The sequence below is a fragment of the Chelon labrosus genome (genome assembly GCF_963514085.1).
Source record: "Chelon labrosus genome assembly, chromosome: 6".
In the NCBI taxonomy this organism is placed as follows: domain Eukaryota; kingdom Metazoa; phylum Chordata; class Actinopteri; order Mugiliformes; family Mugilidae; genus Chelon; species Chelon labrosus.
Genome location: NC_140342.1, coordinates 18,468,902 through 18,481,230, shown reverse-complemented (window position 1 = coordinate 18,481,230; position 12,329 = coordinate 18,468,902). Strand labels below are relative to the sequence as shown.

The following is a 12,329-nucleotide window of genomic DNA, read 5'->3' as shown; positions in this document are numbered from 1 at the left end:
TGCAACAGATGGTGTGCGCTCCTACCCTTCCTGTTCGGCGCGCACACGCACGGGCACGCACGCACACACACACACACACACACACACGACAACAAACAAGACCGTTGGATATTTTACCTTCTTTTTGGGCGGCATGCTGACCCAAGGTGTCCACTATAGCGTTATTCCACGGCTCTTAACGATCGGTTCAGATTACCGCTCACCTGGCTCCAGTGATTGAGACATGGACAAGCGTGCCATGAGGCTTGAGTTACCTCTGAAACACTCGGGCGGATAAATCCGAGGATGCTGTTGACGGAAACGCCGTTATTTAAGCGTCCTCTCCGTGCGTAAAGGTGAGATATCTCCCAGAGAACCGCGAGGCACGGGACACGGCCGGAGACGGGATGAGTTGCGCGAGGGGTTTCACTTGAGTCTGAATTGTGAGTTGAGAATAGTTACCCTCTCCCGAGTCCTAGGGGTATTAAAGGCTTATTTCTCGGCGCGGCATCTGTTGCGCCGCACACCGCTGACCTCGAGCACCGAGCTCACCGAGAAGGTGTCCAACCCGCCTGAGCTTCCTCCGCGTCCAAAATGTTGCTGACCACAGTCCGTCCTCGGCTCGTGTGATGCCTGATCAGTGCGCGTGTGTGGGTGCATCCAAACAACTCCCTGGGGTTTGGCAGCACAAACGGGAGTATTATTATAGTGGCCCGGCTCCAAAATAGAGAGATGAAATTAAAAAGCAAGCGGTGTTTAATTCCTTTGTGCGCCCGATTTACAGCACAGAACTACGGACAAACCCAGAATTCATCATCCGGAGAGCGTAATCATGAGATCCTTTCATCACATTGGTCCAGTGTCATTATGTCACCACTAAAACTCTGTACTATCCGCCACACGCAGAGGCTGTCCATAGGACACAGAGCATCATAATGTTAGGGACGTAGGGGCCACCAAGAGATTATTTTGAGGTGTCAAGTTAATTGAAGGTGTTTTTTTTTTTTTTAAACGAAATACTGGATTAGTTCACCTCACCCATATCAGGTGAAGGGTCACAAGCAAGGATGGAAGGGGATGGGGAAGGCGGAGAATGCAGAGGACTCATCCAAGATTTTGTATTCTGGTGCCAGGAGAACTGTCTCCAGCTGAATGTGGGTAAAACCAATTAGCTGGAGGTGGTGGATTTGCACAAACATGCCACACACACCGGTGAACCTCCAGGGAATGGACGTACTCTTATAAGTGCCTGGGTGTTCACCTGAACAAAAAAAACTGGACTGGACTGACCACACTAGTGCACTTTATAAGAAAGGACAGAGCAGAGCTTATCCTAACTGTCACTGGGCGAGAGGTGGGGTACACTCTGGACAGGTCGCCAGTCTATCGCAGGGCTAACACAGAAGGACAGACAACCATTCACACCTAAGGTCAATTTGGAATCACCAGTTAACCTAACAAGCATGTCTTTGGACCACCGCGCCACTGTGCCACCCACTTGGGTGAAATGACCCTTAGAAATCTTCACATGTGATGCTTTTGAGTGTTTTTTGTGATAATACCACTATCCTTAGTAAAGCTTTGCATGAGGACCTTTCCATATTTCTACATTATAGTGTTTCTAAAAATAAAGGATTTGGAATTAAATAGCGCTGCCTTGGCCATTCACTGCAAAGCCAGGCGAAGGACATCAACAGATGGTCAATCATTTGAGGTACCGAAATCTACAAGGAGCACTTTGGGTCAGCGAGAGCGTTACATAACTGAGAATGGAAAAGAAAACACGGTGCTGTAGTAGTTTTGCCAGAGTGCAACACTGACCTCTGGGTCAGACACACACCTGGACCTACACACAGACACCACCTACCCTCGTCAGTATCTCTAGTCAGACACCAGCCTCAAATATGATGTGATCGAATCTCTTCCGGGCGAGAATAAGCTGCCTTGAAGAAACCATTCAAGCAGACCCTGTGCTAGCTTTATCTCCCTCTAAGCATAACTGTGAAATTGTTACACAAGCCCTTGACAAAGAGTGTGAGCATTTATTCCTGAATTAACTGTCTAACGAAGTCCGCTGAAGAGCTCCACACGCAGATTGCTTCGGTTGGTTTGAACGAAGCTAATATTTGGTTCCCTCTGTGATCACAAACACGCACCATGAAACATCCCACACAGCAGACGGACAACGACAGCCGTTGAGCAAACTATCCCAGTAACAATCGCGGTAATGTGACATGATCTTCATCAGAAGATGGAGAATTCTAGATGTTGTAGTTTTAAATACTTTCAATGTTTTCTTCCAGTACTACATGTTGGCTTAAATGGTCTTAAAAATAGAAACTGAATCTGGTAATAAAAATGACATGACCTAAAACTCAAACCCACCCTACAGAAAAAGGAACTTTGTTGAACACATTTAATGCACTTTAGTGATCGTTAGTTTTACTTAAAAGTCACAAAGAGTGACCTTCACAACTGTATTAACGCATGTTTTCAATCAAAATGCCCCGTGTGCACTTGTGTTTCAGCTCACCTCTTGCAGATCATCCAACACTCTCCTCCGTTCACAGAATATGCCTCAAAAGTGCAAAGAAATAAAAACCTAGGGCAGACCGTGGAGCATGTCATGCCTCCCCATTCAGCAACACTTGAGGTTAACTTCCTTTAATACTGGCTTCTCCATTACCCAAAACAAGACAGCGCCACTTAGTGGTTGGAGTTCACAAAACAACACAATATGTACTGAACATATAAAAATGGCTCCCAAAGGCTCCACAAATTGTCTATTTCCACGTAGCTAGCACACTTGACTTATATGGTGAGCCCCCTCCAGAAAAGTAATGGCTGCCATATTTAACTAGTTTGGATTTGACTTCCTCTGATGGTCCAGCTTTCCCAGCTTTTTACAATAAGTAAAAATCTTAACAGCCTTAATGACAGTTTATGCTACGGCGTTAGCACAGACACCAATGCAGAGCCTACACAGAGCCTAGCGCTGTAGCTGATGTGCACCTTTCCAGAAATGTGACTACACACCGCTGCGACGCAGAGTGCAAGAGCTGTGATTGGTTCGCTCGGTAGTAGCGTGTTTCTGCTTTAGTATTTCCGGCTGCTTCCCCATCTGTGCGATTTTCGAATTGATCAGTAAAGAATCGGTAAGGATAGGCTCCAGCAGACCCCGCGACCCTTCACAGGAACAAGCGGTTACAGAAGAAGAAGAATCAGTAAGGTTGACTGAGGAGGTTTGGAGATACAGACATGTGTATGACTCGTGTTCGGCGGAATTCGGCTGAAATTTCGGTGAAAGTTTCAGCCGCCATTGTTGAAAGTGAAGCAGGAAGTAGAAACAAAAATGAACCCGACTGGCAAAAAAGACACAGTGCTGACGTTGTTACAGAGCAAGACAGACTGACGGGCACACAAGTATAGATGGCTCGGACCGGCGTAGACTACGTGAGTAGGTCCTTGCGTTTAGGTCCCGCAGTACTATAGAAGCACCTTCGCACAAAGAAAGTTTTAAAGGTGTGGTCAGTTTGTGTGACAGCGACCTGAGCCCTCGTTGATAGCTGATTAATTTTAAGGACCCAAATTCATTCTGTGCCATTTTTCAGATTGTAGCCCAGATATGGGCCTTTATGAGGCCAAACCACTTTGGTTAAATGGGCTACCATATACGAAAAGAAACACCAAACATACACTGATCAGGCATAACGTTATGACCACCCTCCGAATATTGTGTAGGTCTCCCTTGTGCCTCCAAAACAGTTGTGACTCATCCACATGAATGCCAGGTCCAAACGTTTCCGAGCAGAACACTGTATTGTCACAAGATGGTCAACGTCATTCATTTCACCTTTTAGTGGTCATAATGTTATGCCTGATAGATGTATTTTGGACTCATTGCTCTGTTCTCTTCACAAAGAATGGTTGTTAACTTCCTTTAAGAAGTAATTGGACCTTAAGTTGAGATTGGCTTGGTGCTAATGTGCTACCACTGCGTAGCCATAAACACATCTCCACATAAAGTGAACGTCTCTCATGTCGCTCCAACCCCCTCCCACGTGTTCCTGTGCACATGTGCTCTCACACATACATAAACAAACATCTGTCCCTAAGCTTCTTACAACCAGAGAGTGAGAGTGTGTGTGTGTGTGCTGTCAAGCTGGGGCCAGTAGTGCAGGGCAGGACGGTCGGGCCAAAGATAGATGGCACGCACAATTTCAGGCAACACTCCAGACCTCGACCTCCTGCTCTGCCCTCCTCTGTGTCCACAGTTGTCCACAGTTAAAATGCCAGAATGGTATGGTGAGTTGGCACCAACAAAAATGCTTACAATTATTTCCATTAAACTTCAAATTGGGGCTATGTCGCCTCAGCACGTTCCCTGATTTGAGCCTAACATTGTTTTTGTTTTGTTTTTTGGTCTGGTTTTTAGTTTTCGGCCGACTGGGCCGGACGGCGTGAAGCAGGCCGGCTTTAGGAGAGTTTTGACTGCACAGATGTTGGACACATCATGGCAGATGTTCAAAAGAGAGTTCAGTGAGAAGGGTTTTTATCTGTTTTGTTTCCAGAATCCTTAAATCCTTAATTACGTCTATGAAACACGCTGCTGACGTAGATTCACTGCTTTGAAATTCACTGTATGTTGAAATTCATTGATAGTTCCTCAGTAAATACGCCCGAAGATAACGCATTTGAAAGCAGATAAGGTTGACTGAAATGAAAAGCACTCAAACTGAACTCTTATAATCCACCACCGGCCCTCCCCTTCCGTCCATCCCATCTCCGCTCCTCCCCCCTACCCACCAGCCAACGTTAACACTCACCCAGGAGACATTTTTGGTCCCTTTTGACATGACTCGCCGGTGAAAAAAGGCAGAGAGCACCGCTCCAGATACAGCTGGCGTCCTCACTCACACGTAGATCCCATTTCATGTAACGTACTCCACTGTCTCCAGCAAACAACCTTCACCAGATCTATATCCACCTGGAGCGTCTCCCTTTCAATCACACCCACAACCTCAGTCAATAAGGAAGAGGAAGGAGGAGGAGGAGTGGGAGTGAGAAAGAAGCCAGCTCCAAAAGTGTTTCTCAGAGGTGGACCGTGCAGAAAGTTCCACCTGAATCCTCCTTTACTTCCTCATCTTTGGTCGTCTGCTCTCTTCACATCCAGAAACACTGTATGAATATGAAGCTAAACATCTGGCTGATGCCCCTCCTCTGTGATGCTGGAGGTCAATCCTGCCCTTCTAACATGTAGTTAGTTGTAGTAAAATATAACATTTCCTCCATAGCTCGCTCCTTAACTTCCATGAAAGCCAGAGAAGAGGCGGGCTGCAGCTGTACCATTACATATCCCGTATGACCGTGTTTCTGCTCGTGTTATCTTGCTTGTATGATTTTGATGGTAATCTGGCTGGTGAGCTGGTGATTGGTCAGACGGAGAAAGACAAGGATTGACAGAATCAGAGATTGATGGCATTATGGATGATTGTCTCTCTCTGCCAATCCCAAATCCCTCCTTTTTATTCCCCCATGAACCCCTCCTGGAGCTGCATGGATGTGATAGCTCCAACCGAGTTACTTAGAAGTATAGGAGCATGGTAAGAAGACTGATTAAACCCACATATACAAGTGCAAGTTTGCTTTAAATCATGGGTAGTTATCTGCAGCAGAAAACTTTTTCCTGCTGGAAGAATTTAACAATAATCATTTAGAAACATCCTAAGTGGAGAAAGACATATTCAAAGAGAAAAAAAAATAATTAAAAGGCCATGGGAACAGTGCAGAAGGCAAAGATAGCCAGTGGGCAGGGCAGCAAACATAAAACTTTCATTCGACTAATCTAAGTGTATTTTGACGGCTCTACCAGGGACTGTCTAACGGGTGCCACCAGCTGGAGGGGTGACAAAGAGGTGGAAGAAAGTCTTGGTAATAAATTTCAGATATTAAAGTTTATACCGATCAGCCACAACATTAAAACCACTGACAGGAGAAGTGAATGACATTGACCATCTTGTGACAATACAATCTTCTGCTGGGAAACTTTTGGGCCTGGCATTCATTCATGTAGATGTTACTTAGACATGTACCACCCACCTAGACCAGGACCAGGCACCCCCACCCCATAGCAATGACACTCCTTGGTGGCAGCAGCCATCCCCAGCAGGATGCAGCCTGACACAGGCACACACACGAAAACGCTTTTGGAACAACTCAAAAAAACATGAAAAACAGCACAAGGTGTTGACCTGGCCTCCAAATTCACCAGATCCCAACCTGATCAAGTATCTGTGGGATGCACTTAGAGAAGCCACTTTGGGACTCTGAGGCCACTGGTTCTTTCTGCTCGAATACCATGATATAAAATCACACCACAATTCTTACGGACACCATGAAACTAAACCCTAAAATCCCCAAATGTAGTTTTTACACTTTGACTTGTATACGTTGAGGTGTTGGGAGGTACAAATATTTGATCTGGAGAGAGCCAGGTTACATGTTCCAGCTGTTTTCAGCCTTTATTCTAAATTAACACACGAGAAGTGGCGCGATGTTATATGATATAATGATATAACATTACAAATTAATAATCAGAATGTTCTTCTTCCGCTTATTAAACATTTGTTTATGACAATACTACTGGGAAAAAATTAGTTTCTTTAAGTTACATATTTACTATGATGTAACCATCCTAGAAAATAATATTTCTGAGACTAAATAAATAAATAAGCAGCTGAGGCTAACCAGCACTGAAGGTTTTTTTTTTTTTTTTTTCTGGCCTACAGAGATACGTGTCTGTGATCTAAAATCCCATCGCCTCCGGTGAAGTAGGAAATAGCAGCGTTGTGCTGAATGTGGAAACAAGTCAATACCAACTCGGGCTTGCAGCATGTTCTCCAAATCCACACTGTTCTGACTGAGGCGCCGTAATCAATGTCCACCCCAACTCTGTATAGATTTTGTGGTTCTAAGATATTCATCTTTACAGTATACGCAATTCAAGAGAGCAGGCTTAACGCTGAATCCTGTACATGGACTGAACCAGAAGGCAAGATATACCAAAACTGAACGTGTCCAATACGATCGAGATGAGATAACTGGGTGCTGTACTCGCCACCCTCTTATAATGTGTGTGAGCAGTTAGATGTGCAGTTTTACAGTGTATGCTGTGTGTGTGCACATGTACTGTCACTGATAGAAAACACCTGTCAATAAATTGTGTTAGATATTTCATCATAAATTATCAAATGTAATTGTGAAATATAAAGTTTTCCTCTCTCTTGCTGCAAGTTGCAGAATTATTTCTGTATTTCTACCTATAATTTACTGCAAGGTATAATATTTGCTATATTTCTTTAGGTTGAAAATGCTTTTTCAATGTATTTGTATTATTTAAGTTTGTATAAATATAACGGGGATAACGGATTCCTGCTTGTCTTCACGGCCGAGCTGTCCCAACACTCAGCGTTATGAAAAAGGGCGGCACCTAAGCAGAAAACAGTTTGAAATCCAAAAAAAACTCTTTCTTAGTGCCAGGTGGGCACTTAAGATAATCCAGCTCCAGGTTTCCTAGCAAAGGACACACCTGGAGGAACAGAGTGAAACATAAGAGTTTCAATTTGCTTAATGCTGAAAAGAAATAAATGAAATCTATAACGCATCTGTTGTTGTTGCTTTGAGATCAGCAGACAAGTCTTAAAATACAGCCACAACATTAAAACTGCTGACAGGAGAAGTAAATAACATTGACCATCTTGTGATCCTCTGCTGGGAAACTTTTGGACCTGGCATTGGTGTGGATGTTACTTAGACATGTAGCACCTACCTAGACCAGACCAGACACCCCCCACCCCATACACACTGCAGACACACACATAAAAACAGTTCAGGAACAACTCAAAAAATATGAAAACAAGGTGTTGACCTGGCCTCCAAATTCCCTAGATCCCAAACTGATCAAGTATCTGTGGGATGAGCCGCTGAGGCCCCTCCCCTCAACCACCCCACTAACAACATTCTGTTGCCAGACACCACAGGACACCCTCAGAAAGCCCATGTCCATTCTCTGATGAGTCACAACTGGAGGCCTGCACGATATTAGGAAGGTGGTCATAATGTTATGCCTGATCGACGTCTAAACTCTATATGTGCATCATGTGTTGCATAACAAATGTATCTTAGACCAGCCGTCCCTGACCTTTGTGGCTTGTCTCCACAAGTTGCATAAATAATTGAGCTGCAAGAAGTTGAAGCAAAGAGTGATGTTTCCCTCTCAGGCTTTGTTTTTGTGTGTGTGTGTGTGCGTTTTTAGAGCATGAAGAAAGAAAACTATGGAGTATTTTATTATAAAGAAGCCAAGATTAGAGATAAATCTGAAAAAAATAAACCCAAATTGTCTCATATCTAACCTTTACCGGTCACACAGTCTCAACGTTATTAGATTCGCCTTTTTTTTTAAATGTCACTGATGACAATGAATAAATGTCAACACATTATGTATTGTAGGATTACTAAAAATAACGGATGAAACATGAACTTGCAGGGTATTAGCTAGAAAGGCAGAGTGTGAGTTGTTAATTTTTTTTGTCCTGCTTTATCATGTTTTTCTTCAGATCTGGGTTTTCACTTGTGCAAAACTAAGCACACACACACACACACACACACACACGCGTCGACGAGACTATGCGTGCACCAGGTCCCGCTTCTCGGTGTGTCGCCGCCTTTGATTCTTTAAGCTCCTTTCCCCTGGCTTGTTGCTGAGGTGGGCACACGCGTTTCATGCAGCAGTACAGTAACGTGGTAATCCGCGAGGCTCTGCGCTGACATCCCATTGAGCGCCGAGGGGCTGACAGTAAGCCCATTTCATGTGGCTGCGCGGTTATGATATGGCTCCTCTGCAGTCAGCGCCATCGCACAATGCACAGCTCCGCACTCCACAGAGCCGGCCACAAACGGGACTTGACAGGACGGGGGGTGAGAAGCAGGAACGCACACGTGCAAAAAGCAGGGAGGAAAATCGAGATGGGGCAGAATCGGAGGAAAGCGGGAGAGAGGGAGTTGGGTGGGAGGCGAGGGGGAAGAAGAAATGAGAAAGTGAGACAGTTCATGTTGTCATTGAGAGGACGGTAAACCTCTTCTGTGATGGGATAGCTGCACCTGCCTGTCCTCGTTCGCTCGCTTGCTCAGAACTGAGGAGGAGAGCAGCTGTCAAAGCGTTTAAAATCTTAACTCGACTTTCTTCAAACTGTTGCCTCAAGAGGGAAACAAGCAGATCCTGATAAACTGCAGCTCAGTTGAAAAAACAAAACCAGAGGAACACCTCAGGAGCAAATAACAGGTTGTGAGAGTCACACTCTCTAGTGACTGAGCATGCTTACACACTGCAGATGAAAAATATGCATGCATATAAATGAATCATGAACCTTATTTGCTAATCAACACTTGTGTTATTATGTCTCCCCCCTCATCCCATCCACCAAACAACTCTGCTGTTGCTAGGGGATCTAAAACACGGTCACTTACATAGGTGGACTGCACTCTCCGCCAGTGTCCCAGCCCACAGCAATACATCAAGACATCTAGTTGGAGGGAGAAGAGGGGACAGGCCGACAGAGCCTCCGGGGTAGGGGGGTGGGCTGGGCTGGGGTCGTCTCAGGACAGTCTCGCCGACGGGGTCCTCATGGCACAGGTCGTCCACCTGGGCTCGTTGTGGAGTTCCTGCGAAAAGAGAAAAAGGATCCGATCTGCTGCGTCCACAGGTTGTCGCATAGAGGAGTTTAGAGGCTGCCTCTTTTCCCCAAGTTCTGTCCCCGGGTTAGTCCAGGTGTTCCCGACGCCAGACGTCTCAGAGCATCTTCAAAGTCACGCGCTCTCGTGGGGAGCCGGGGGTCCGGTCTGCTGCAAAGTCCAACGCCTGTCCCAAAGTCTGATGTGCGGAGTGTGTGACGCTTCTGCTTCTGCGTGTGCTTGAGTTGATGTGTGCTCACCTCGTCTCAAAGAAGCACAGGTGGTTCGTGTCCCGTTCAGTGTGTGTTCACCCTCCCATCACCCCACCTCACCCCTCCGTCTGTCCCGACTCCCCCTGTCGAAAAACCTCCCCTTCAGTCTCCTCTGGCTTTAGTCCCCCGAATTGTCTTGCTGCAACAACTAAATGTCATTTTGTCTATCTGTGAATTTCTCAGAGCTCTGTGCTCGCTCCGACTGAGCCGAGGAGAACCCTTGCATCACTCCATGTCGCTTTGTTTTTCTGTTTGTCCCCTTCTCGTAGCCCCGAGTCAAGATTCGGAGATTTTGAGGCTCAGCGCGATTCCTTTTCCTCCTCAAAAATTCCTGTAGCTCTGTAGCTCCTCCTCCAGCATCTCTTCCCTCTCTCGGGGGTCCTCTCTCCCATCAGGGGCGTTCCTGCTTACCTGAGTCACTCTTTGCACTCCTGTAGTGGCTATGACTGCACGTGTGTGTGTGTGTGTGTGTGTGTGTGTGCGCCTGTGTGTTTGTGTGTGTGTGTGTGGAGGCTGCAGCCGAAGCTCCCCGCTCTCCCTCTCTCTGTTGCCATGCTAGAGCAGGTAACATTCGGCTAGCGCAGGAGACACACAGCCTGAATTTAAATGCGCCTCCAGCCTCCCACATTTACAAAGCCTCCACCCCTCCTTAACCGCCCCCCGCTCACCTCCTCTCCTCCTCCTCCTTCTCCTCCTCTGTCATCTCTCTATCTGTCCACTCTTTTTTTCTCCCCTCTATCTCATTCTCCTCATCTCCGTCCACAGTCTCTGCTCTCTCTCTCTCTCTCTCTCTCTCTCTCTCTCTCTCTCTCTCTCCCCGTCCGTCTGCTGTTGCTTCCCTTTTCCTCTCTGCAGGAAACATGAAAACCAAGACAGTGGGCTGAGGAAGCATTGGGGATTATTCTGATACGGTTAAATGCTGCAAAAATAGATGTTTTATTTTTTTTCCCCCACGTCATTTTCCTCTATAATTGAGTGCAAAAACCTCTAGATGCAAGGGATGCAAATCTGCATGTGCAATATGAATGATTGCACTTTCGTTTAGACAATATTTTAGCGAAACTGAGCCTTTTTTAAATGCTAAATTAAAGAAAAGAGGTTCACCCTGAGCGCGTGTGTCAGAAACAAAGTCAGAGGAAAAATTAAATCACAAGGACTCACCTTCAGGGAATTCTGCTATAACTCACTGAATAAGGGAAAATGAAACACTGCTAGTAGGACTAGAAGAACAGTTGAGGGACCACAAAACCGAAAGTGATTAATTCTCTTGACATGATGGATGTGTTTATTAAATGACAGTGGGTCCGGCTGTTCTTGAAATGTCTGATCACAACTCAAAAACGCCTGCTTCGTGGATAGCAGCGGTGAAAAATCTGCGTGCAAAAACAAGAGAGGGAGGGACGACACTTTAAATCCTCGACTGCAAACCAAAATGCAGGAAATGTTTAGCGGGGGGGACGAGCTGAGCATGAACCCAACAGTGAATGAATTAGTGCAAAGCTTCTCTCTGCACGCACGGGAGGTTCATTTGGTGACAAGAAAAGCATAAACGAAAGGCCCTGGATCTTAAGAGTCTCGGGTGGAGATGAACGGATGCAGGCTGTGGCGTTTCACTCTGGTTTCCTTTGATCGTTCAGTCTGTGTGACAGAGACGAGAGAGAGCGCTCCCTGTCCCGCCAACATGACGCACTGCAAAATAGACATAATAACTTGAGCAGCCCTAATGCTTCCCTGCAGATTATAGCATGAATCATTAAGGAGGGGGAGGAGGAGGAGGGGGAGGAGGAGGATCATGGCTGTGGGGAAATTAAGAGGAGTTAATTTTAGTTTTCATACCAGTAGAGGAAAGCAGGCCAGCTTTGGTCCCTCACTGTGAATTACAGCTGTTTGTCTAGCGTCCTGTCACTGTCTGTGTACATCGCTAATGGCACCTCTGACAAATCTTCCCTCTAAAGTGTGGCAAGAGATTTGAAGCCGATATAAATTTCTGTCTGATATTCACTTAATTCACGGCCAGGAATTCAGCAGCACGTTTGCTGTGATTTTTCAAATTCCTTTACTTCTTCCTTTTTCTTTTAAAGAGAGAGTTTGGCAGTCCCTCTAAACGATTTGTCCCGTAGGCCCAGCTCATCCATCACAAGGAACAAGGACCAAGTGCACCGGGGATGTAATTCTGTCAGACTCGTCCTGGTGGAGGACTGCCGATTACACCGGCATCGCTGTGTTGTCACTGGAGCATTCTGCATTGATACATACACTCACACATACCCAAGGTTACGATTCAGTGAGTTATACGGCCCTAGAACCACATAAACCACCGCGCCCCCGTGCTACGGTCCAAAGACGGGG

At 45.9% G+C, this 12,329-nt stretch overlaps 1 protein-coding gene across 1 annotated transcript in view; it reads right to left on the bottom strand.

Annotated features, from left to right (window-relative positions):
- The window catches only part of cacnb2b (calcium channel, voltage-dependent, beta 2b), a gene marked incomplete at its 5' end in the record, with an annotated part of 33,991 nt that extends 24,439 nt beyond the window's left edge, over positions 1-9,552 (bottom strand). Inside the window, one exon of the mRNA XM_084547476.1 lies at positions 9,505-9,552. Within this exon, the coding sequence (XP_084403602.1) occupies positions 9,505-9,552 (48 nt within the window). The remainder of the gene's footprint in view (positions 1-9,504) is intronic.
- Between the last annotated feature and the right edge of the window lie 2,777 nt (positions 9,553-12,329).